Below are 25483 nucleotides of genomic sequence, written 5' to 3'. Positions count from 1 at the left end.
TACCTGGAGACACACACACACACACACACCTGTCAGCCTCTACCTGGAGACACACACACACATACACAGACACCTGTCTGTGTCCATCAAAGTGTCCCGTCCCCCCCCCCCTCCTCTCTGTGTCACAGTGAGGAGGTAAAGACTCAAAGTCAACAACAAGTTAATTCCTCCGCCAGCCAGACGAGGTCACCTCAGTTCATGACTGATCCGCTGCGATAACTGGAGCAGCACATGACCGGCTGTGACACATATACAGAGAGGACGCCGCTCTCCATCAGAGACAAACAGGAGCACGCCATCAGCTGAGAGGAAGACACAGATTTATCTTCTTAAAGGTCACCGTGGGAGTCTTCTTCAGTGACACGACGTGAAACCATGTAACAATTCTACAATGCATTATTCAGACGCTTTTATCGAACATCAGAGAGTCAGAACAACACGAGGAGAGAGAGAGAGGAGAGGAGGAGACAACGACATGAAGTGACCAGAGGCAGAGCACAGGTGCTGACAGGAAGTGACCAGAGGCAGAGTACATGTGCTGACAGGAAGTGACCAGAGGCAGAGCACAGGTGCTGACAGGAAGTGACCAGAGACAGAGCACAGGTGCTGACAGGAAGTGACCAGAGACAGAGCACAGGTGCTGACAGGAAGTGACCAGAGACAGAGCACAGGTGCTGACAGGAAGTGACCAGAGACAGAGCACAGATGCTGACAGGAAGTGACCAGAGGCAGAGCACAGGTGCTGACAGGAAGTGAACAGAGGCAGCGCACAGGTGTTGACAGGAAGTCCTCTCCACACATCCTCCATGGTCTGCTGGCAGTGAAACAGGGCGTGCTTTGTTTTGAGTGGTGGAACACGTAGAGTTAATCCATTTGATCACGTGTGAGCAGATGACCTGCTGTATTATGATTAACCCTTTACATCCCTGCAGCCTCCACTCTGTTTAACACTAAGCCTCATGTTCCTGTACCACACAGCGTCTTGTTATGATCCCAAAATGTTTCTAGTTCAAAGTAAACGATACCTGTTAGTTACCATGGTAACAAAAGAACCTGTGAACATGAAGACAGTGTGTGTGTGTGTGTGTGTGTGTGTGTGTGTGTGTGTGTGTTTGTCTCAATAGCGGACTGTAAAAGTTATTTTCCGACCTGGAATTAAGTAGAAATAAAAATAAATCTTTTGAGACAAAGTGGAGATAAAATCGGTAAATATTTTAATGGAGTTTGGTTTACCGGACTCACCGGATAAAACCGAGTGGTGACGAAGTTCAACGAAACCGACCCGAATCAGAAATGTGTCTGAAATACGAACAAGTATTAATTTATGCACGAGCCATTTATGACCGTCAGGTTAGCTCAGGTTACGTCACAACCTGTTGAGTTAAATCAGCAGGTTTCTGAATGAGGTTTGGTTTACTGGTATCACCTGATGAACCCGAGGGAGGACGGATAAGAACGGAAAGAACCGACACAGAAATGAGACTCAAAGAAGATCAAACTGTTGATTTATGAATTAACCATAAATATGCCTGTGCTCACGCGCTCAGGTATAGAATCACAGCCCTGTGCTCACGCGCTCAGGTGTTGAATCACAGCCCTGTGTTCACGCGCTCAGGTGTTGAATGAGCAGGTTTTGGGGGTTTGGTGTAGACCAATCAGCTGCTGCTCTCTATGTTTAAATTATAATTATATTTAAATGAGAACTCACCCAGCTGGCCAATGAGAAGGCTCCCAGAACAGCTCCCATAGCGGACCAGATTCTTCTTCTATGGTCTGGTCGTCCTCCTCCGACCCCCCACACTCACGCACTCTATAAACACACTCACACACACAGTATATAAATATATATAACACACAGACACACAGAGAGAGAGAGAGAGAGAGAGAGAGAGAGAGAGAGAGAGAGAGAGAGAGAGAGAGAGAGCAGGACCTCAGCTCGGACAGTTACACTAATGACTCTTTTCCGCTCACTGCGTCTGACTGAGCGTCACTCTCTGTGACGTCATCACGACGGACGAAGTTTTTCACAACAGGCCGACATCGTCCTGTGATTTGTTGGAGTTGAATAAAAACTCACAAACGTTTCAAACTTTCTATTTTTTAAATGTAAAAGTCTTTAAATCATAAAATGATAAAATTCTTCCTCTCCAGGTTTCTCGTCTTAAAATCACTTAAATAAAATATTTAACTTTCTAAATGTTTGGTGAACTTTTTAATAATATAAATAATTTCATAAATGTTTTCTGTATAAACTGTTTTTTAAACGGTTATTAAAACCCTCACACACACACACACACATACACACACACACACGCACACACCGTTTGCTTTCTAGGTGGCCCTGAATGTCAACTGCAAAACCATTTCACTCAAACCCTCAAACATGTTTTCATAAATTACATAAAAAGCACGCAGGTGATTTCTGTGACTTTTTGGGACACCGTAGTTTTCAGTTTGTTTCCCGGTAGAATCATGAGAACCGACTGAAGAGGGAATAAAACACATTACAAACAGATCGTAAACATGTTGTTTTATTAAATGAGAGTTGATCATGTTAAAGATGTAATAACTCGTTTAACCACCAGGGGGAGACAAACCTCCAGCAGACATTACTTTCTTTCTTTATGTTCGTTAATCAGCTGATTTTTATTAATTAAAGAACAGAAGAGACGAGAGTTAGAAAATAAAACAATAAAGATCTTCAGTCCTCCCCGGGCACACAAGGAGGATCAAATCTCTGTCTCTATAATCTCAGCTGATGATAAAGACTCAGACTACAGGACTTCATTAAAGGGATACTTCACCCATTTGCATTAAGCTTTGTATCATTAGAAACCTGGTAGTATTTTTGAATGGTCGTGCATCCCGCCCTCATTTTCCCCTGAGATGGGAAATCTTTGTATTTCTACGTCTGAAAAGGAGCTTCCAGTGACGCAAAAATGACGATTTTTGCGTCACTGGAAGCTGTTGCGGTTAGCGGGGTGAAACTACAACGCTACTTCCTCATATTTTCGACCATTGAAGCTACAGACCAATCACAGATCAGTGAGTGGGAACTCACTCTCAGAATCGAAACTTCATCTGGTGATGGATAACTAAACATACAGATCACTCAGAGAGGACACACATCTCTCATCTGAAAAATATCACAGTGCTCTGCACGGACAGTTAGTGTGTGTGTGTGTTGCATAGGCTATGCTAAAGTTAAAGTTTGTCCCGACTCTTATTAAACTGTACAACTCTGCTGGTTCTTCAGCAGCTCGCATTTCGACAGTCTATGATTTCAACTGGCAGCAGCTGTTGAAAGCAGATGTCACTGTAGTAATGGCAGCTTGTCAACTTCAGTTTGTAACGTGGATAGGTCTGGCAGACGCAGACGTCACGTAGCTTCTCTGGCGAGTGTGTTGCACGGACGTGTCACGTTCGTTCTCTAATGTCACAGTCTCATGTATGGTAGGCGGCGATCGACACGTTCCTCTGCTCAGTGAGGCTAGGGGTGGCATGAATCACCCCTAATAGGTCTTAAGATAAAGATAAAGATAAGATATACTATATAAATTTAGGTGTTCCAGCAGCCAGCATACAAACACACAACACAACACATATATACGTACATATCCCACCCATACCAAAAAACATGAGCCCACCATACAGTTTGATATATGATATATGCAACTCAGGCTAAAGTTTAAAAGTTTAAATGTCTTCTGTCCTTACTTAAAGGGGAGTCGTTATAAAGTGCAATTGCAGTAGGTAAAAAAGTATTTTTAAATCTGTCCTTTTTGCAGTTTAGCTGCCGTAGCCTCCCACTAAAAACACTCTTTTGTTCACACACGAGATTGTGTAAGGGATGCATGTTATTGTCCATAATGTTAAACAGTTTCTGTATCATCCTTCTCCCCATCACCACCTCCAGGGGCTCCACAGCGAGTCCCCAGCACAGAGCCAGCCCTCCTAATCAGCTTGTTAAGCTTTTTAGAGTCACAAGCCCTGATGAAAGAAAATGGCACTTGCCACAACAGTCTGATAAAACATGGATAACATTTTGCTACACACATTAAAAGACCTAAGCTTCCTCAAGAAGTAGAGTCTGCTCTGACCCTTCTTGTAGACGGCCTCTGTGTGGTGCTTCCGGTCCTGTTTATTGTTCATGTGCACCCCCAAGTATTTATAGCACTCCACCACCTGCACCTCATCCCCAAGGATAGAGATGGTGCTTAGCTCAGGCCTGTCCCTCCTAAAGTCCACCACCATTTCCTTGGTCTTTGTTTCATTTAACACCAGGTGGTTCTTCCCACTCCATGCAACAAAGTTATCCACCAGCATCCTGTATTCTGTCTCCTCTCCACCACTGATACACCCTACTACCGCAGTATCGTCTGAGAACTTCTGTAAGTGACAAGCCTCAGAGTTATACTGGAAGTCTGAGGTGTATAGTGTGAAGAGGAAAGGGGACAGCACAGTCCCCTGCGGCGCTCCTATGCCACTGACCGCCCGCTCAGACACAGACCTCCCCAGCCTCACAAACTGTGGTCTGTCAGTCAGGTAATCCATGATCCATGATGTTGTGGTGGTGTCTACCTGCATCAGCTCCAGCTTCTCACGTAGCAGCACTGGCTGTATGGTGTTAAAAGCACTTGAAAAATCAAAAAACATAATCCTCACAGTGCTATCAGACTTGTCTAGGTGAGAGTGGGCTCTGTGGAGTAGGTAGACGATGGCGTCCTCAACCCCCACCCTTGGGCAGTATGCAAACTGCAAGGGGTCCAGGTAGCTGGTCACCTGTGGTCTCAGGTGGGTCAAGACCAGCCTCTCAAGTGCCTTCATGATGTGCGATGTTAGGGCAACTGGTCTGTAGTGATTGAGGGCAGAGGGAGAGGGTTTCTTGGGGACTGGAACAAGGCAGGATGTTTTCCACAGCACTGGCAACCTCCCCTGGCTGAGGCCGAGGTTGAGAGTGAGAGTTGGAGGTCAGAGGTCAGACTCAGACGTGTCTCAGGAGTCCAGCTCACCACGAGGGGTTACGACTTGCCGCTGGTCGCCATGACTACCGTCCTCCCTCGTCTCTCGTGGTTATTAGAGTCACACACGACTCCCTGCAGACCCTTTCATGACGTCATCATCAAGAGTTTGAATCCTGAATATTAAACATGTTTGATATAAATCAGGGCGGCCCTGACGCTCTCTGAGCAGATCGTTAAGACCGGATGGTCAGATAATCCTCCACTTTACTTCAAACATCTTTGTTTTTATTTTCATATGGAGACGTTTAGTTTCTTTATTCTGACAGTAAATAAGTCACTGCTGTGATTCTGTAACCGTGGAAACAAACTGTTACCATGGAGACCGAAAGTTAACTGTAAACAGAAGAAGAAGACACCTGATAAACAAACTCAGAGAAACAGGTAGGAGTGTGTGTCTGTGTGTGTGTCTCTCTGTGTGTGTGTGTGTGTGTGTGTGTGTGTGTGTGTGTGTTAACTGTCCTTATTAAAAACATGGTGGAGTTTAGAATATAAACATTCCTCTTTGTGTTTACGTCATGATCAGCTGTGAATGTTGTTTCAGTCGTCATGGATGAAGTCAACATGGACTGTTCAGACCGGAGTGGAGACCAGAGGGACCCGCATCAGGTGGACCAGGACCTGGTGGAGCTGCGAGACCACATCCTGCAGCTGCTGAACAGCAAACTGAACTGTCAGTGCATCAGGGTCAGTATGCTAATATTCATTAGCTACTGTATGCTACCTGTCAGTACATATGGGTCAGTATGCTAATATTCATTAGCTAGAATAGAATAGAATAGACTTTATTGTCATTGCACAAGAGTACAACGAAATGTACTGTGCCACATATATACATATACACACATGTATATATATATACCTACACAAGTACAGTAGAAAATATCCAAACACAAAGCAATATTGCACTATTTGTATCATTATTTGTCCCATGGTGGGTCAGTGTTTGATTTTGTTCAGTTCAGTGATGGCTCTTGGATAAAAACTGTCCTTCAGTCTGGAGGTACGAGCCTTTAGTGCTCTGTAGCGCCTCCCAGAGGGTAGCAGAGAGAACAGGTGGTGACAGGGGTGGGTATCATCTTTCACAATGTTGTTAGCTCTACGGAGGCAGCGGGTACTGAAGATGTCCTCCAGAGAGGGCAGGGTAAGTCCAATGATTTTTTCTGAAGTCCTTATGACTCTCTGGAGACTTCTCCGGTCTGCCTCTGTACAGTTCACATACCACGCTGTTAGACAGTATGTTAGGACACTTTCGATTGAACAGCGGTAAAAGGCTCTGAGCAGCTCTGCGGACAGGTTGTTCTTTTTCAGAGTGCGTAGAAAATAAAGCCGCTGTTGAGCCTTTTTAACCAGGGCAGAGGAGTTAATTGTCCATATGAGGTCCTCACTGATGTAAGTCCCCAGGAACTTAAAGTTGGTGACCCTCTCTACTTCCTCTCCCCTGGTGGTTAGGGGAGTGTGGTCCTCATGGTGTCTCCTGAAACCAATGATGAGTTCTTTTGTCTTTTTAGTGTTCAGTGTGAGGTTGTTGTTCATGCACCAGTCTGTCAAGCTGTCTATTTCCTCTCTATATTGTGTTTCGTTGTTGTCTGAAATCAGTCCCACCACCATCGTGTCATCTGCAAATTTGATTATTGTGTTTGTTGGGTAAGTGGGAGTGCAGTCGAATGTGTATAGTTCTATAGGTGTAGGTGTGTGAATGCTGTGTGGAGGGCAGTGGCAATAGCATCCTCTGAGGACCGGTGTGCCCTGTAGGCGTATTGGTGTTGGTCAAGGTTGGCAGGGAGGCTGGATTTAATGGAGGTGTGGTAGTGGAGAGGCTCTGTATGCTTTAGTTATGTTAGAGTACACACAGTCAAGAGTGTTAACTCCCCTAGTTGCACATTTGACATGCTGGTCAAATTTCGGCAGCACCCTCTTCAGATTGACATGATTAAAGTCTCCAGCAGTTATAAAAACGCCATCAGGATATGTCTTCTGTTGTATATTTATAGCAGTTAGCAGGTGGTCAAGTGCTAACTTAGCATTAGCGTGTGGTGGTATATAAACGGCTGTCACCACAACAACAGAACACTCCCGCGGCAGGTAGAATGGTCAGCATTTCACTGCAAGAAACTCCACATCTGGTGAGCAGTGACGATCTATGACGGTGGTATTTGTGCACCAGCTGTTATTCACATAAACACACAAACCACCGCCGCGGCTCTTACCAGGGTCCCTGGTCCTGTCACTGCGTTGTGTGGAGCGGCCTGTTAGTTCAATAGCGTTGTCTGGGACCCTCGGGTCAAGCCAGGTTTCTGTGATAATCGTCACACGCAGGCATCCTGGGTGGTTGTCCGGGATGATAATTCCAACCTCAGCTCATCCATTTTGTTACTCAGGGACCTGGCGTTAGCTACAAAAAAGCTCAGTAGCGGTGGTCTGCTTGGCGCTCTCTTTAGCTTGGCCAGGTTTCCCGCCCGGCACCCCCTCTTCTGTTTACGTGCCTTCCGCTGCCTTTGGAGCCTCCTGCCCGGCAGGGTGATCCACGGAAAGTCCGGTGGTTGTACTATTTCCTCTGGGATCCGATGTGAGTGGTGAAAGGCACTCGTTATGGGCATTTGGTGCCTTATCCCGATGTTTATGAGTTCATCTCGACTGTACGAGAACTTTGGCTCACTCAAACCCACACATATCCACTCACACAGCAATACAAACAGCCCCCATACACAAAGTTTCAGGGAGCACTGAGCCGCTGTGTCTGTGCACGCTGCCGCAGCTACTGTATGCTACCTGTCATTACATATGGGTCAGTATGCTAATATTCATTAGCTACTGTATGCTACCAGTCAGTACATATGGGTCAGTATGCTAATATTCATTAGCTACTGTATGCTACCTGACTTTATAAATCTCACCTCAGAGTTGGACTGGAACAAACTGTACGTTCACGAAGTACGAGCGAATCTTCTTTGACACATGAAACCGTTTCTCAGTTATCTTTTGAGACTATTGATTTGTTTTTTTTTTCTTTGAACTGCTCACGATCCACACTCATGCTGACATTTTGTTTGACTGGCAGACGAAACTGGTGCTCATGCAGAACTGCTCGTATTATCTGGAGATCCAGCATGAGAATGTGCCTCAGATGGAGGAGGAAGTCCGCCTTCTTTCCGACGGCGCCCTGTGCTCTCTGATCAACCAGCAGCGACTCACTCGGGCCTTGATCTTTGCCAACACCCATGTGAAGCTCCTCCTCAGTCTACTGGAGTCACTCTTTCAGCACATCCTGAGGGGCTGCAGGGAGCTCTGTGCTTTCATGGAGATGTATGATCAGAATTTGTTAGACAGAGGCGCAGCGGACTCGGCTCAGCAGACGCTCCAGCAGACCCTGCAGTACGCAGACCGCTTTGAGGACAGAATGGTTCGTAATCTGGGCCAGCTCAAGCTGCAGGACCGGCTCATCCCAAACACAGGAAGTCTGCTCATCCCCAAGCTCACCATCAAACTGCCCGTCACTATCGACAGGTCTGACTTGTATGCATCGGTCAGCTCTGTGCACCTGAGCTGGACCATCCCAGGAGAGGAGGTCAAGGATCCCGAGCAGCAGTTTGAGGTGGAGGTGAAGTGCCTCCATCCGACCACCTCTGACACCGACCAGATTTCTATATCCAAATGCCAGGCGTACAACACCCAGGTGACCAACCTGATCCCAGACAGGTACTACATGTTCTCTGTGATGAGAGAGAACTCTGTAAACCTGGTGTACGGACTGTGGAAGGACCTGGTCATCCTAAAGACTCTGGCCGTGTCCCAGTCCAATCCTCAAGTCTGAACCAGGAGCTGAGACTGTTTATATGTACAGAGAGGATTCAGAACAGCTTAAATATCCACGTGTATGTTTAAAAACTGTATGAAGGGCGTAATAAAGCTGATGGGGTCCAAAGTCCACATCTAATCCAGAGTAGTCCCTCAAGGCGCAACGCTCGGTCCCCTTCTCTTCTCAATGTTTACCACCTTGCTCGCTGAAATGATGGCACCCTGGTCATTTTAGTAGTTCAGTTAGTTTATTAGTTCAAGTTATTATGACCCACTATTATTTTGTGGTTATGGGTCGTTTATTTAGATGCTTCGTGTAACTCTAAATAAGAGAAACTTTCCTCCTTAAGGTGTCCACAGTCAGAGCTCAAAACCTCTGTTTCAGAGCGCTTCTCATTGTTGCTAGGTTACGAAACTTCCGCTCCCCTCGGACATGTCAGGAGTGTTTTAGCTCCGTATGTTTCATATTTACTTTAATTCTAATATTACCAAGACGCCATGAAGACGATGTAAAGGAGTCATGTCCTGACAGCAGCTCGACAGCTGTGTGTGTGTGTGTGTGTGTGTGTGTGTCTCTGTGTGTGTTTGTTTGTGTGTGTGTGTGTGTCTGTGTGTGAGTGTCTGTGTGTGCGTGTGTCTCTGTGTGTGTGTCCCTGTGTGTGTTTGTGTGTGTGTGTGTGTGTGTGTGTGTGTCTCTGTGTGTGTTTGTTTGTGTGTGTGTGTCTGTGTGTGTGTGTCTGTGTGTGAGTGTCTGTGTGTGTGTGTGCGTGTGTCTCTGTGTGTGTTTGTGTGTGTGTGTCTCTGTGTGTTTGTTTGTGTGTGTGTGTCTGTGTGTCTGTGTGTGTGTGTGTGTGTGTGTGTGTGTGTGTGTGTGTGTGTGTGTGTCTCTGTGTGTGTTTGTTTGTGTGTGTTTGTGTGTGTGTGTGTGTGTGTGTGTGTGTGTGTGTGTGTGTGTGTGTGTGTGTGTGTGTGTGTGTGTGCCATCCATCAGTTCAAAACCTTTTAGAAGAGTTAAGGAGTGTGTTTTTGTTTCCTCGTTGAAGGACCAGGATGTACATCTTAGCTCATTAGCTTGAAGCTAACACATAATGGAAAATACCTTAAACAGGCTAACAGAATGAAGCTCAACAATTATCTCCATAGTGGATTTGATTATTAGCCATGATGTCATAACCATGACAGGTAGACTGACCACGAGCTACCTGAGTGTGAAACGATGGTTTATGTTCCTGTAGGAGACACAAGTTGATATCAACCTTTAAGAACAACACGGTTTATTCACTATATCGGGGAGAAGAACTACAACACCCACGATCATAGTGTCACAGCGACTAGAATGGAGCTCACTGTTACCATGGCGATGTTTCCCACCCCTCAGCTCTAGTGCTATGCTATCAGGCTAGCTAGTTATTATCTAACAGTATGTGCTAATAGTGAATGTAGTTTATTACAACACGTGTATGAACAGTATAAACACGATACCCACTAAAGTTACATTGAAGAAGATGAGGGATCATTAGCAATGGATTGTGGGATATGTAGTTCATTGACTCCAGGAAAACAAACCTGTACACAGTCTCGTACCTTTGTCTTTTTCTCAGTTTTAACGCTGTTTTGGCGCTGAATCGAATGAGCTATAGTCACGAGTATTGGGGTAGCTGGTTGTCATGGTAACAGGCTTCAATCTCTTGATTTGAAGATTTTGTGAAATTTGAATTGAGGATTTGAACGGGGAAAATGTACTTCAGGAACCAGAGCAGCCTCTGAGCTCTGTGGGCGTCACGATGGCGTTGACGAACAATGTTCATTAAAAAGATCGTTCTTTTAGTTTAGATCGTCTGCCGCCATTGTGACGCCTACAGAGCTCACTAGTGACCAATGTGACTCTACTGTCGTCTCATTGGTCAATAGTCGATGTCTGTGTGATGAATTACTTTAACAATGACGCCTGTCAATCATTTCCACTACAGAAGTGGAGACAGAGTCGCCGATCTTGCGTAGCTCTCTTTGGGAATAGCAAAGCTACGTAGCGAGGGAAAGCCGAGACGCCATTGAACTTTTCCACTCCGTGTTCGTCTCTCTTGGACTGACAGAAAGAGTTGTTCTGCTGTAAACCCATCTAACCGACCTGTGGGATGTAAGGATATCTGCGTATATCTATATCTAACTTGGTAAGTTGAAATGTTTGTTTAATGTGCTGTTCGGGGGTAATGTCGTTAGCTAGCTAGCTAACACTGAAGTAGGCTAATGGAGCTAACGTTATGGTGGCAATAATATGTTACTGATAGCTGGCTGTGACGGACATTATTTATCTTTTTATTTCAGTAAATAATCGGGGGGGAATCCTGATAAACTATGCTGGCTGTGCTTCATGATACTATAACTTTACTGTGCTCGAGATTCATATTAATGAACGATCAGATCCGTAGTAAAATTCACCATCTAGTTGCGCATCACCGACAATAACTTTAATTTACGGTCTGTTAAAGTAAAATAGAATATGTCCTGATGGTCTGCATTATTACTAACATTAACAGTTGGTCAGTCTGCTCAGTGTGCACAGACTAAGAATAACAGGCTCGACTTTCTTCCGCTCCCCATGATGCTGCTGCGGGGCTGAAATTTAACATTAATATTTGGAAGAGGCAGAATATTTCTTCATGTGTTCAGATAACACTAAAGTTATTATCTGGTTCAATAATGTCTCTAACTGTTCGAAACAGAACGGACATGTTAACATCAGCAGCTGACGGTGAAATGTAATAAGAACCAAACATGATTTGTATAAGGACTCAAAATGGGCTGATCATATTCTACTAAGACTTCCAACAGGTTGACTTTAGTGTTCATTTACTTTTGTTAACATTCAAGACTTCAGCACACTACCAGGAGTCAATTCAATAGATTACAGTTGATTTGTTGTGACTTAGTTCAGCTTATTCAGAATTTGTTCAGAAATACTCTTTTTGCTTTGCTCCATGATTGTGTGATTCATATTAACACTATTTCTGTTCAACAAGATTAATTTCATTTTAAAATGCTCTTTTGGTTATTTCATTATCATATTTGTCTGTTATAACTTTTTAGTTTTAGACTTAAAATTTAACCTCAAAGCAGTCTCAAATCTTTTTGAGGAATTATAGCTCAAAAAAATGAATTCTACTTTGCATACAGTACATCCTCTGATAAATAAACTTAAGTACTTTGATTGCATTTCTGTGGTGTTCCTGTAGGTAACCATGATGCAGCCAGACTGAAGCAGCAGGTTGAGAAGGTGGACGCCATCATCTTGTCTTTGCAGTGCTGATTCTGAAGAGACCGCCTTCACATAGGACTCAAAGGTAAAATGATCTCTTATATGATTGGACCGTTTTATTGTAACCGCATCAAAGTAATTTTAGTAACAATTTATAATCTTTCTTAAAATGTAAGGAAGACTAGCAGAAGCCTTTAACAGCCTCTATGATTCTGCAAGAAGTCTAGTTCATGTTTAAATTGTTCTTCTTTCTGTCTTCAAGGAAATCAATGCCCAAAGGAAACAGCAGTCCAGACTCTGATTCCAGCTCCGGTGAGGTTCTGCACACAAATTGGCTGTCCGATTTGTTTAATGGGTAATTACCACACAACACCAAATCAGTACATTGAATTGACTTTTTTTTTGCCAAATACTGAAGCTACTTCTCCATATTTCTCATGAAGCACAAGAATCCAACTGACTGCAGTTTCTGCTCACACTGCTGAAATCATGTCTCACTGTTTAAGTTTCACAGTTGTACTGTGAGTAGTTAGAAATAATAAATCAACAGGAGACACTGTGGTGCAGTGTGTGGTAAAATTATTACATTCATGTATGAATGAACACAATACTTTTCTGCAGGATTGTTCTCTAATTCCTTATCTGCAGCTGCAGTATCCTGTTTTACCTCGTTAACTTCATCATCACACCTCAATATATTGGACTGCCTGCACTCAACACTTTTGTGAATAAGAATGCTCAAAAGATGTTTCACAGGCCCCCTTTCTGTGACGCGCCAAGAGCCTTAAGCAGAACACCATGAGTTAACAGACAAAGTTCATAATCAGCTCATGCTATCAGCTCATGCTATTCAGATATCTTTATCTGGAGCTTCTGGCTTTGTTGAACCGGCTTACTTAAAGATACTGATCAATAACTTAAAAAACAGCCAAATACCACCACCTAGTGTCTAAAGTGAGTTTTGTCTAAACTAAAGGTGTTTATGTGTTTGCACTTCAGAAATAAAAGTTTCCATGGCTAACAAAAACCAGTATAAACCGGTTCTGCTCATCTGTCTGTCCCTGTCCATAGGCTCACTGCAGACGTGAGAGAGGACACTTGGCTTCCATGTACGAGACACACAAGTCTCAGATTGTATCACTCTTATCAGGTAAAGAGCTAGCTCACTTTAAAGTGATATAAGAAGGTGGAGTATTACAGAATCATACTAAGAAAGCCACAGTCCGTCTAACACTGAGTTAATATAAACTATGTATATGAAATTACACAAGCTTCTGATTTCTGCCTCTCAGGTTGATTCTGCTGTTTCAGTTTTCACCTGTTAGCTCACATCCCTGGCGGAAACATTCATTATAGTTTACATTTAACTCCATGATTGTTTTTTCTTTATTACAGAAGATGCCCTCAGATTCAGATCCATCAGCAACCCCTGACAACATGGAGGACTCGTCCCCTGAGTGTTTCCTGTCCCCTCTTGATGGAGTTATTCTCTTCAGTTATTAACTCTTGAAAAGAGTAGCACAAACATGCCAGACTGTTTGACAAGTCTGTGATTGAATAAAATGGAAATGGAATATCTTGCATACCTTGCTATGCTTATTGGCTTTAAATGTTTAATATTAAATAAGTTTGAAGGCCATTTATCTGAGACGAGCCTGGCTGTGGCAAGCTGAGCTGGTCTGTTAGCTTTGCTGTTGTCTTAGCTGTTGTTGGTCAAGAAGAAATTAATGTCAGTTCAAGGCCTTTTCAAATGTGAGCTATAAACTTAACTGCTAAATTATTTTACTGTGACCAACATTTTGTAGTGCTCCAGTTAATCAGAGACAATCATGTCAGATTTTTTAAAAGTACATTGAAAACATTTTATGAAAAAAATACTTCAATAAACAACCCCTGGCTTCATTAACCACGTGGAAAATAAGTAAGGGAGACCATCAGGTCGAATTGCTGGGACATAGGAGAAAGTATAAAAAATAATTTAACAAAGAAATCCCAACAAAATCAAATAAAGTATAAAGATCCTGGATGATTTTTTGACTGTTAAAATATGATGGAAAAATCAAATCCAACACAACCCTCCAGCATTTGATTTGGATGATTATGGTAGCCTTCTCACTGTTCACTGTCACAAAGCACAAGAATTTGTCCACCTTCTTCAGTTGTGCAGACGTCGATCAGCTCCTCTAGATGATGGCAGAGAGGACTATCTTCATCACGGAGAGCTACTGGTCTAAGGTAATTTCTTTCCCACAGTGGATGAGCAGGGCATCTGGCACAGCTCTTAGTCCAAGCACAGGCGAAAAAAAGGTGAGATGACGGTTGCACTGACAAATTTTTATCGAGGGGGGCTAGAACCGAGCATTATATGCGGCTAATGCTACAGCTAACAGGAGGACGGACGTAGGAGAAGCCGCGTTTTCGCGTACTTTGAATTTTTGCACATAGATGTGCCTAAACATGCACAGGACACTTGGAAAACACACTAAAGAGCATATAAAACCAGAAAAATCATAATATGGGACCTTTAACATTTAGCTGGTGTATGACTCAGTGTGATTTTTATTTTATTTTAGAAGACTGTATTGTTAACAATAGCTTGTTTTTACAATCCTCTTGTGAAACTTAAAAAAAAAGTTCACAGGATATAAACTTTTAACAGATGATTTTAACTTACACTTCACCTCTGTGGAAGATGTCAGACCAGCTGCTTTTATCTCTTCTTTGCCTAAATGAAGATACAAAAAACAATTGATTTACTGTTCACTTAAATATATTAGAAAAGCAGACATGAATCACATTACAGACTATCAGTTTCTAACAAAATACAACATATCTTACCACCTGTAGCCTATGGTCTGTGGCGTTAACCTAGCTTAAATATAGAACGATTTCGGCAAAACAGAGGACCCAGCAGCCCACATATTTTCAATAATGATCAAAATAGCAGGATTTTTTAAAACGCAGTGTGTTTATTAGACTTTGAATACGGTGGTTGGTTTTACTTACACACTTCTTCATAAGACTCGTAGACCGGCGGAGCACTTTCGGCGTAGCTGGGCTGCGTAAGTCATGAGGGCAGTACGCTAAATGGGCGGGGCGTGTTTCCAGGGCTCCTCCCGCCGGACCCTACTGCGCAGACTCTGGCTCCAAATGACGTCAAAATCGCAAGATGGAAGCGCCCGTTAGGGGCGTATTTTGGCTTCAAGAACGTTGAGTGGGAACAGCTACAGTGCACGCCCACTGGGTCAGATGTGACGGGTTAAACGTTTGAACTGAAGACATTAAAAGAAGAACGTTCAGAATATCTGTTGAAGGAGGCGAGGTCACGCCGGGCGTCACGTATCAAAACAAACTGAGAGACGGTCTGATGGAGGCCTGACGTCTGATTCATCTCCTGTTCAGGATTCTTTGGAAAACAAAGAAAACTTCTGTGACGTCAAATCTCAGACAGATTCAGATCTGAGAGAGCAAGCTGAGCGAGTCAGGAGGAACCACTCCGCTCCGGTTTGATTATAGGCCTGGATCAGCGACAACAGGAAGCTACACACACACACAGACACACACAGACACAGACACACTTCTTTCGGGCAGAAAAGCGCACCAGAGCGGTTGGGGGTTCAGTGCCTTGCTCATGCACACTATTGGTGCTATTGTTGGAGCGTCTTTACTCATTCCAGATTCTGCTCTCAACTCAAGGTCAGAGGTCAAAAAAAGCTTTTAAAAAAGCACCAGACACAGGATGACCTAAATGAAGTTTGAAGCTGTCCGACAGTTCAGAGGAGCATCAAGCGTTAATGTTTAAACAGAGAGGCTCATTTTGTGGGGGGACTCAGATTAGCTGCTAATTGTTGCTAACATGTAAATAAAATAAAGTTCTGATGTGACTGATTGTAAAAAGTGGAGATCAGACTTCGTCTGTTAGTTCAATAAAGCTCACAGAGACAGATTATTAGTCTGATATTTACAGGAACAAATCTCCAAAAGGCTCCAACAGCACAAACACGGCCCAGAGGTCAAAGGTCAGGTACTGAATCAGCTGAGGCTCTAGACTTTAGTGGACACTGAAGGAACTGCAGCTGTAAAGATGGACATTTTAACATGGGGCTCTATGGGGACTAATGGAACACAGATGTGGAGTCATGTTTGAACACAGGTGTGAATAAAGGTGAGGACACAGGTTTGAGGTATTTCAGCCTTTATTGAAGCACAGCCCTGATATGTACGAAGTCAGCAGTAGAAAAATCAAGCATGGCTTTAAGAACACGTACGACGACTGTAACTGTAGGAACTCAAAGTCGTCTGAACCCAACCCGACCCAGCAGCATGAGGAACAATCAACCCATTCACTTCCACACTGCATCCTGAGACACAGGTGAACAAAGCGAGGTCATCGTGCACACCTGTACAGAAACACATTGTGAGATATACAGGTGGAGCCTCTCCTCCTCACATCATCTGATCACAACATCTCAAATAAAGTCACCTGGAACGTTAGCATATCTCAGGTCAACAAACAGAAACAAGGACACAGAAGTCATGGAAACCATTATTTCCCACAATGCATCAGAATCTGACAGTGAGGATTCAAGTAAACCCCGATCGCTTCCTGTGACGTTTCATCTCAGAGGAATGTCGACGGCTCGGCAAAGAAAAAAAAAAAAAATAGTGAAACGTGCAGAAACATGAGGTAGATAAAAAAAACAGAACGGGATCTAAACTTCAGTTTCAGGACAACGGTATCGACATTCAGACGCCGTTCTCCCTTTAACGTTTATCACAGTTTAATATCAGGCCTGAGACTGACCAGAGAGAGAGAGAGAGAGAGAGAGAGAGAGAGAGAGGGCGAGAGACGGACCAGTCCATCCTCCAATCACAGCTGGAGTCTGCCGCTCCCTCGTCTAACCTAGCTCAGACGCCGTCTGAAGGCAGCGTGGAGCGATTCTCAAACGTACAGCTTTTACACTAAAGGGTCACCGACTGTGGAAAGAACAAACAAACTTGTGATTTATCCTTCAAGTCTGAATGTCATTGAGACGTAAAGGGGGGAAGAAGTGACCCCCCCCCCCCCCGTCCCGTCTTCAGAGGGGTTACAGAGGAGAGACGCTGTGTGTGTTTGTGTGTCTGACTGTGTGTGTGTGTGTGTGTGAACTGTGTGTGTGTGTGTGAACTGTGTGTGTGTGTGAGTGAACTGTGTGTGTGTGAACTGTGTGTGTGTGAACTGTGTGAGCGTGCGTGCACGCGCATGTTGAGCTCCCGCTGTGCCGTGACCTCACAGACCGGGACGCCAATATCACGCCGTCACAGAATCAATATGAACATCCAAAGACGCGATGAGGGCGGAGCTTAGTGACAGAGCTTTTGCGAGAGGAAGCCGTCTGAACAGGGTGAGTTCAGATGGCGCTTGGCGCTCGCTGAAGGCTAAAACTTTTTCCACCATGTTCCTACAATTCATGGACCGTCTGTCGGTCTGAATATCAGACCTGCGGGTCACCGTCCCTGCAGCTCGTACGTCTCAGTTACCCCGCCTTAAATCCAAAATGGCTGCTACGTGCACCGACAGTAAAGTTTAAGATGAACGTAGTCTTGATTTAGTTTAAATCGAGTTCATAGTGTCATTTAAGTTCTGTGGATGTGTGGTCATGTGACCTTCAAACAATCACTCGGTCCGCTCACTCTCATTGGCTGTTGCAGGTCAGAGATCTGGAATCCTAAATATCAGACATGAAGTTTCTGACTCCACACGGCGAGGGACCCTCTAACGGTCTCATGTGGAGCCAGCTTTATTTTGAAAAGAACTCTCTTCCTGTTTGGTCTGAACTCGTCTGGTGGTTGTGAACTTATTCAAGTATTCATCTCACAGCAGCGTGAACATCAGAGTCTGTCTCCTGTCCTCTGATTGGACGAAGGCGTCCTCCATCGTCTGTGAAGTCTGCACGTTGACGACAAACTGCTTCTCCTCCGGGTTCACATCAAAGGAGGACGAGGCTCCGCTGTCAAGCAGCAGCAGTCTGCAGAGAAACAACACCAGCTGTTAAACGCCAACGTGAAACAACCAGCGGCCCGTTTAAACGTGAAATAACCAGCGGTCAGTTGAAATAAGTGAAAATATGTAAATAATTCAGAGCACGGAGATGGTAGAGGTGGCGTGCAGACAGTCTATGGTCGTGCAGCGATCACAGGGAATAAACGTCACCCCCCCCCTCCCACTCGCTCCAGGTGAATTCTCCTGATTATATCCTGCTGCGTTCTCACATCAGCTCACTCTGACTTTCTGCAGAATAAATACGAGGAGGCTGGAGGAGAAACTCCGGGTGAAGAGAGAAACATTCAGCTGTCTGTGTTCACACATGACGCTCAGACTGAGAATATCAGGAGGTTGAAAGCAGCTCGTTCTGTTAACACGTGTCAATGTTTGATCACAAGAATCATATCATATCATAACATACAATCCTAATAAACACCGTAAATCTCCCGCCTTGAACCAATTCAGACTGATCTGTAGGTCAGTGTGTTTGGAGGGCGAGCAGTCTGCAGGGCGGGGTGACCTTTGCCCTACTTATATAATCCTCATTCCTGGCCCTCACCCACTGGAGAGCAGACAAAGAGTGATGTCATCAATAAGCAGGGGTTGACATTAAGTTAAATTTGCCACTCCAGGGCACTAGTTTTCAAAGATCACTGGCTAGAGGTGGGCGATATGGGAAAAATATCATATCACGATTTTTTTTGGGCAAAATCACAATCATGATTTTTTTCATATTGATCTTTAGACAAATTTGTAAGTTACTGACCAGTTCAACCAAACTTATTTCCCTGTATAATGTTTTTAAATAAACAAAAACTGCGCTGACAAGTTTAATCTATTTAAAAAACATCTTTGTAGGAGGTCTCGAGGTCTCTCACCCTGAACATCTTAAGCAACAGAAATGTCTTTCCCTCAATTTGATCAATATTTATGCACAATTTGAAGGTTTTCCTCACCACTTTGAAATTATGATTTAGTTATGTGGCCTCTTTTTATGTTCATCAGGAACATTTTCACGCAGTGATGCAATCATTTAAAAACATGTAGACTTCGAGATGTTCTATTTAGCCCTGCAGAGTTCCTATAGCTACAGCTTCATACAGGCTCGCAGCCTTTTTTGTTTTTATGACATCATTGGACTAACTTTAGTTTAGTTTATATATAATCAAACATAATACAGAATGTGTTCATTCTGTGACACATGATAAAAGTAAGTTTTACTGACACAAGAGTTTAATTCATAGAGGGGGCGGGACATTGTTGATTGACAGACAGACAGTCACCATGGTTACTCACTCTCACCTGCCTGCTGCACACAACGTCTAACGTCGTTTAGTGTAATCCCTATAAATTTGGTTATCACAACAGGTGAGCTTCGGGTGGAGAAGCTTGATAAGTAACTTTTAAAAACCGAGAGAGAGCAGAAAACACTGACAGCAACATTTTAAACACCGCGGTTATATCTCCCCTCACTGTCTGTCTGAGCTCCTCTCTGTCTGTCTCTCTGCAGACTGTGAACGTCTCTCCGGCTCATTAAACGGTTTCTTGTGTCGCTATCCGAGATGTAATCTTAACTGTGCAAACTATGCAGATAAGTTAACTGTTGCTCACGCCGTGTCGGTTTGAGAAAATATCAGAACAGTTGCATATAACCGGGATGGAGTTGTTTTTGTGGACTTTACTTTTAAGTTTCGTTTTCACCGCTGCGGAGCAAAAAAGGAGGGAGGGGGAGTTTATGCTGTGTCGGAGCATAAACTGCAGCATGATAGAATAAACACATTAGCCCGGTTCTACGATCTCTCTGCTTTGGCAGATCATCAGCAAGTTAAAATCCTTCACGATCTAAGATCGTTATATCGCCCACCACTATCACTGGGCCTGACCATTGTAACCGCTGGCCCAGGAACGTTACTTTTGATTTGAAAAATAACAGTGACCAATTTACTCTTGAACCATTCTGATGCAAAAGTCAATTACAACTTTTATTTAATTAATTGAGCTCTAAAAATATTTTGTATTTTTCTAATATTTATGTGCTCATGTTTATTCACCATGCTGGTAACTGTAAGTACTCTACTTAATCTGATATTAATATGAGGCTGTGATAGAGCTGGAATTGTTATGATCACCTTTCTCTCCTTCTTTCTTCTCTGTGAGAAACTCTTCATCCTTAGATCTTTACTTTAGGAGCTCTCTTAAGGGCTAAGATGCTTTGTGAATAACTTTTATCTTTATCAGGATCTAGCCTTTAACTTTAAGGGAAATTGAGCTGCAGCGTGTTCCAGCTCCTCCAGCTGTCTGTCACTGTGAAACTTTTCTCCGTTCTGTTTTCGTCACGCCCTGCTGTCACTCTCGACTCTTCCGGTGATTTTTTTCCTTTGAGTGCAGATTTTAGCTCGGCTTTTGTCAGGATCTGATGGTTTTAAAACCATTTTACCAAACCTGTTTTTTATTTTAAAATCTGTGTGCGAGTGTACAGTTCGAGAGTAGCAAGCGCGCTCGCGGGAGGGACAGCAGTGAAGCCGTCGGCTGCCTTTCAACTGTGACATACATGTGATACGTTGATGCTGTAGCAGTTATTAGCGCAACGTTTTTTAAATAATTACTGACAAAACACCGGTATGACAGGAAAGTGCTGTGAAATTGAGAACGTGTTACAGTCTATTTTTTTTCAGGCAGTATTTTAACTGGCCAGAGCTGAACGTGCAATCAGCTGGCCTGGACTCTGTCAATCAGTCATCCGGGCCAGCGGGCGGGCCAGTTATAATGTCGAGCCCTGATAAGGTACTGCACATGCTCAGTACGACTCTTTAAAGCAGACTAAACTTCAGACCCTGACAACAGAAGACCCACGTGGTCTTTCTGTCCCTTTAGTAAAGAGGGGGGGAGGGTCACCTGTAGACGCTCAGGTCGGGGTCACGCAGCACACGTCACCTTGTCCATCCTGGCCTGCAGCTGGAAGGCGTCGGGCCGGTCCTGAGGGTTGACAGCGAGCATGTCCTGCAGCAGCTTCCTCACGCCGTCACACATGCACGAGCGGCGTTTCTGAGGGATGTTCAGAACCATCTTTGGATTCTCGAGCAGCGCCTCCCCCACCGGCACGATGTCCGCCCCGTGTCTCACGTACGTGCCGAGCAGCTCGCGCTTTGACTCGGCGTCGATGAACGTGATTCTCTCCAGCATTGCCCAGATGATGATGCCCAGGGCGAATATGTCCGCCTTGGCGGTGTAGTGTCCCTCCCACACCTCGGGGGCCATGAAGAAGTCTGAGCCGCACGCCGACGACAGCCAGAACTTGTTGATGTTTTTGTTCTTGTCCTCACCACTTTTACCCTCTCCGGTGTTTCCTAAACCGGCGCACACTTTGCTCAGGCCGAAGTCAGCCACCTTGAGGACCGGCGTGCCGGACTTCTCCGAGATGAGGATGTTGTCGGGTTTCAGGTCTCTGTGGACGATGTTGTTCTTGTGCAGGAACGCCACAGCGCTGGTCAGCTGCAGCATGAAACTGTTGTTGGTCCGCTGGTCAGGGCGGCGTGACAGAATGTACTGATTGAGGTCTCCGCCTTCACAGAACTCCATGACGAACCACAGGTAACAAGGCTCCTCTGGAGGGCCGGGCACCCGCTCACCTGGGGAGAGAGAGAGAGCAGAGGTTTATACACACACACACAGACACAGAGCAGAGGTTTACACACAGAACACACACACACACACACACACACACACACACACACACACACACACACAGTTGCTTGGTTGGTGTGTCAGAGGTTTTATCTACATCGTTTGATTTTCACTCCAGTTTAAGAATCGGGTAAAGTGACAACCTAACGACTGACCAGCAAACAGGTCGATAACTGTAACGACCCTGTTGTGACGTCACCTGCCTGACCAGCACAGGTGGATCAGCTGCTGCATGGTTAAGGACACATGTTGGTTTTGGCTTCTGTTCAGAGGAAAGGGTTCAATAGTTCAGGGAAGTCAGTCAACTCAACAGACTCCATTTTGGTGAGAGACAGCCCCCCCCCTCCAGGAGCCAGTGTCATGGCGTCAACAGAAACCCCACAGATAGAACTACAAACTATAGATCACACACACACACAGGCTGTCTGAATACACACTACAACACAACAAACCACACAAAGACACAGCAGCTTCTCCGAGAGAGCTAAAGAAGCTAACGAGCTAAAGAAGATAACGAACAGCGTGATGTAACCTCTGACCCCGAGCAGAGAGACCCTTTATTTACACAGAACCTATTTTAAAAACTATACTTTATATTCGATGGGTTAATTATCAAGAAGACACGTAGTGTTCAATGCTACTGGATATTTCCTGAAGTGGGAGTGAGAGCAGCCGGTTCAATCCGCCCAAACTAGCTTCGTTAGCGCCAAACCTCGTTTAAACATCTTCAACTTTAGTTTAATTCGGGTTTATAAAGATTATTTTTCACACTACTCTTTGGTTTAAGGTATTTTGTGAAATGTGAGTGTTTTCTTCACACTTCGGCTCTGATTCAAACCTAACAGAAGCGATGACATCAGATGAAAACCGCCGAAACTAGCTTTGTTAGCACGAAGCCTCGTTTAAACATAGTCAAATATTAGATGTGTATGGAAATCCAGGGACATGTTGTACTCGTTGCTACTGGATATTTCCTGAAGTGTGAGTGTTTACTTTACACTTCGGCTCTGATGTAAACTTAAATAAATCACCTACATCAAAGATAAACTTTGTTTTCAAAAACAAGCTTTGTTTCCACCGCTCCAAACCTCGTTTAAAAATCGTGCAGTTTAATCTAACTAGTGTTTAAACATGTGTTCGATGCTGTTCTTTATGGTTCTGGATATTTTCTGACGTTTCAGTGTTTACTTCACACTTCGGCTCTGATCCGACCCTAACAGAAGCGCTGACGTCACAGCGAAGCCAGCTGAAGTGACTCAGCTCGAGCCGCGCAGGTAAACGTCACCTTTGAGCGAGGTCTCCACGAGCCGCAGGTACTGCTTGGACCGTTTGTTCCCGTGACTCATCTTCTGGGCCACCCGGTTCCTCTGCAGCACGCACTCCTCCAGTTGAACCACGTTTTCGTGCCGTTTCTCCAGGCTGGCCAGCGCCCAAAACTCCTGCAGCGCCAGCTCCACGTTCTCCGGCGCGTCACACCGTAGCTTCTTCACGGCCACTCGGGCTCCGGTCCTCCGCGCCACCGCCTCGTACACCACTCCGTACGACCCCCTGCCCACCTCCCGGAGCAGGTTGTACCGGGGCGCCATGATCCTCCGCTCCAGGCCGTCCTGCTTCCAGAGTCCGGAGCCACCCCCCTCCATGTCATGGTCCGCTTCCGGGTTTCCCACGCTCAGACTCCGCAGCACGTTGGACTCCTCCGCCGCTCGTGCTCCCGGCTGTAGTCTGCGGCAGGCTCGCGCGCTCCTCGTGCGTCTCCGCAGGTTGTCTGTCGCACCTGTGTCCATCCGTCCGCGAGCCTCCTTCACGATTTAAGCATCCGGTACAAGAACGGCGACATGGCTGTCCAAGTAGCGACCGCGACCTCCGTGTTCTTTTAAAACACTGTGAGAACCAGCGGAACGGAGGGGGCGGGGCTAAGACATGACAAGTTCCGGTCATTACTTCAAAATAAGACTTGTGGTGTTGTTTACGTCTATCCGGATCTGAGAGGTCTCTTTACCCAGTCACTAAGTCCTGAAGGGATGTTTATTTAAACAGTGAACACCTGAAGATGGGGGCGGCTGTAGCTCAGTCTGTAGGGACCCGGGTTGGGTACCAGAGTATCTGGTAACTGCTCTGGAGCCCGCCCCCCCCCTTCCCCCTTCACTCTGAGACCTCTCCATCAGTGCATGTCCACAGGATCCTTAATAAAGTATAAATTATGATTATTATTAAAGTGCTAACAGCTTCACTTCATATGAGACGGTCACAGATGTTTTACACCTTGATACGATTCTAATTAAAATATGATACTGATACCTGTCTGGTACCATGGCAACAAATACAGAAGTCCTAATCACCCGATGTTGTAGGCACGTCTAAATTGCAAAAATACGTTGGTGACAGTTTCAGAACGGTGAAGAATCTGTGAATTCAAACTTCACTCTCTGATACTTTGGATCATTAACACTTTTACTGTCGCCTCCTCTGGTCCTATTTTTATTCTATTTTACATGTTCTTTATATTTGATGTTCACCCTTTAAAGATATTTCTCACAGTGACGATCTTCAATCGAACAGTAATTATTCAAGTTATGAATAACTGACAAAATTCACCTTTAATGTCGATGTATGTCAGGTAGTCAGATCATCATTTATGTGGTATTTTTCAGACGGTGAGGTTCCTGTCTTCAACAACACGCTCGTCTTTTAGTCCTCAGATTCTCTACTTTTACTCTGAAGGCACATTATCGTCCCTTCCGGTCTGTACCCGGATGTACCATCTGCCGTAAAATGCGGAACAATTCCTCCTTGGGCATGAGGATGTCAGACGGACGGTTCAGACTGAGCTCTGATGTTCTTTAGAGGAAGGAGGTACCCCTGATCGGCTTTTATTTCTGACACATTATTTATTACAATGTAAAAACTACAGCTTACAAAGAAAGGCAGTATTTAAACGATGATCTGACGTGAGGATATCTTCTTCTTGTGCAGAATGAAGTAGTTCCTGTCTTCTACCTGCGGAGGGCAGTAACGCGTAGCTGCGTCTAAACTGCTGGAATAATTACAAGAAGAAGAAGAATAGTAAACGATATACAAAGAAACAGGGACAGTACATTCATTAAAAATTAATGACCTGTTACCACAGACTCATTTCAGTCCAGACTGGTAGTTCACCACCTCATAGTGAGATAAATAAATAAAAGCTCTCTGAAATAATGAGTCTGTGGTAACAGGTCATTTATTTTTAATCTCAAATTGAAATAACCTTGAATATAGCAATGTATTCATATTTCAGATAGCTTTTATTTTGAAATGCTACATCAGATTGTCTTGATATTTGGTAAATAACATTGTGAAGTGGCCAACTATCAGTCTGGACTGAAATTAGTCTGTTGTAACAGGTCATTTATGTTTAATCTCAAATTGAAGTAGGCCTTGAGTATACCTTGTGTTCCATATTTCAGATAGCTTTTATTTTCAAAACGTCATTTTCTTCTTTTTAAGCAAGTATCCACTTATAAAACTATAGACAAGCCAGTGGGGGATTTTTAGTTGAAACGTTTGTTGTTAGGCGCTCTTCCCGCTATGCCTCTACTACACGTGCACCTAAAATAGCGTGAGGGCTGGCTTGACTATCGTATCTGAAGTGGAGGCTGGCTTGACCGCAGTAGTCCATTGGGGGGCCGTCCAACCAGCGCTCATCTCCGTCATGTCCGG

The 25483-nt window shown here is 44.5% G+C and overlaps 4 protein-coding genes across 5 annotated transcripts in view; 1 reads left to right on the top strand and 3 right to left on the bottom strand.

The window, feature by feature from the left end:
* si:ch73-267c23.10 (serine incorporator 1) overlaps positions 1–1911 on the bottom strand; it is a 13404-nt gene extending 11493 nt beyond the window's left edge. The window contains exon 1 of the mRNA XM_061041798.1: positions 1709–1911. Within this exon, the coding sequence (XP_060897781.1) occupies positions 1709–1747 (39 nt within the window). The 5' untranslated portion in view covers positions 1748–1911. The remainder of the gene's footprint in view (positions 1–1708) is intronic.
* Positions 1912–3589: 1678 nt separating this feature from the next.
* On the bottom strand, positions 3590–4686 carry LOC132977298 (uncharacterized). The gene is made up of 2 exons (XM_061041836.1): positions 4186–4686; positions 3590–4137 (listed from the first exon to the last, which is right to left on the bottom strand). Exons 1-2 carry the CDS (start codon positions 4654–4656, stop codon positions 3982–3984), a joined length of 627 nt encoding a protein of 208 aa, XP_060897819.1. The 5' UTR covers positions 4657–4686; the 3' UTR covers positions 3590–3981.
* Positions 4687–5570: 884 nt separating this feature from the next.
* LOC132977247 (fibronectin type III domain-containing protein 11-like) lies at positions 5571–8835 on the top strand. The gene is made up of 2 exons (XM_061041716.1): positions 5571–5708; positions 8083–8835. Exons 1-2 carry the CDS (start codon positions 5571–5573, stop codon positions 8833–8835), a joined length of 891 nt encoding a protein of 296 aa, XP_060897699.1.
* Positions 8836–16253: 7418 nt separating this feature from the next.
* LOC132977282 (serine/threonine-protein kinase 35-like) lies at positions 16254–23612 on the bottom strand. 2 transcript variants are annotated; one of them, XM_061041807.1, is made up of 3 exons: positions 23070–23612; positions 21035–21729; positions 16254–18083 (listed from the first exon to the last, which is right to left on the bottom strand). In XM_061041807.1, exons 1-3 carry the CDS (start codon positions 23566–23568, stop codon positions 18069–18071), a joined length of 1209 nt encoding a protein of 402 aa, XP_060897790.1. In that variant the 5' UTR covers positions 23569–23612; the 3' UTR covers positions 16254–18068. The 2 variants fall into 2 exon arrangements, with proteins under 2 accessions (XP_060897790.1, XP_060897789.1); XM_061041806.1 differs by having other exon boundaries at positions 20996–21729; positions 23070–23611.
* Between the last annotated feature and the right edge of the window lie 1871 nt (positions 23613–25483).

The sequence above is a fragment of the Labrus mixtus genome, chromosome 7 (assembly GCF_963584025.1).
Source record: "Labrus mixtus chromosome 7, fLabMix1.1, whole genome shotgun sequence".
In the NCBI taxonomy this organism is placed as follows: domain Eukaryota; kingdom Metazoa; phylum Chordata; class Actinopteri; order Labriformes; family Labridae; genus Labrus; species Labrus mixtus.
The sequence above is the reverse complement of the archived record's forward strand: the minus strand, read 5'-3'. Positions and strand labels throughout refer to the sequence as shown.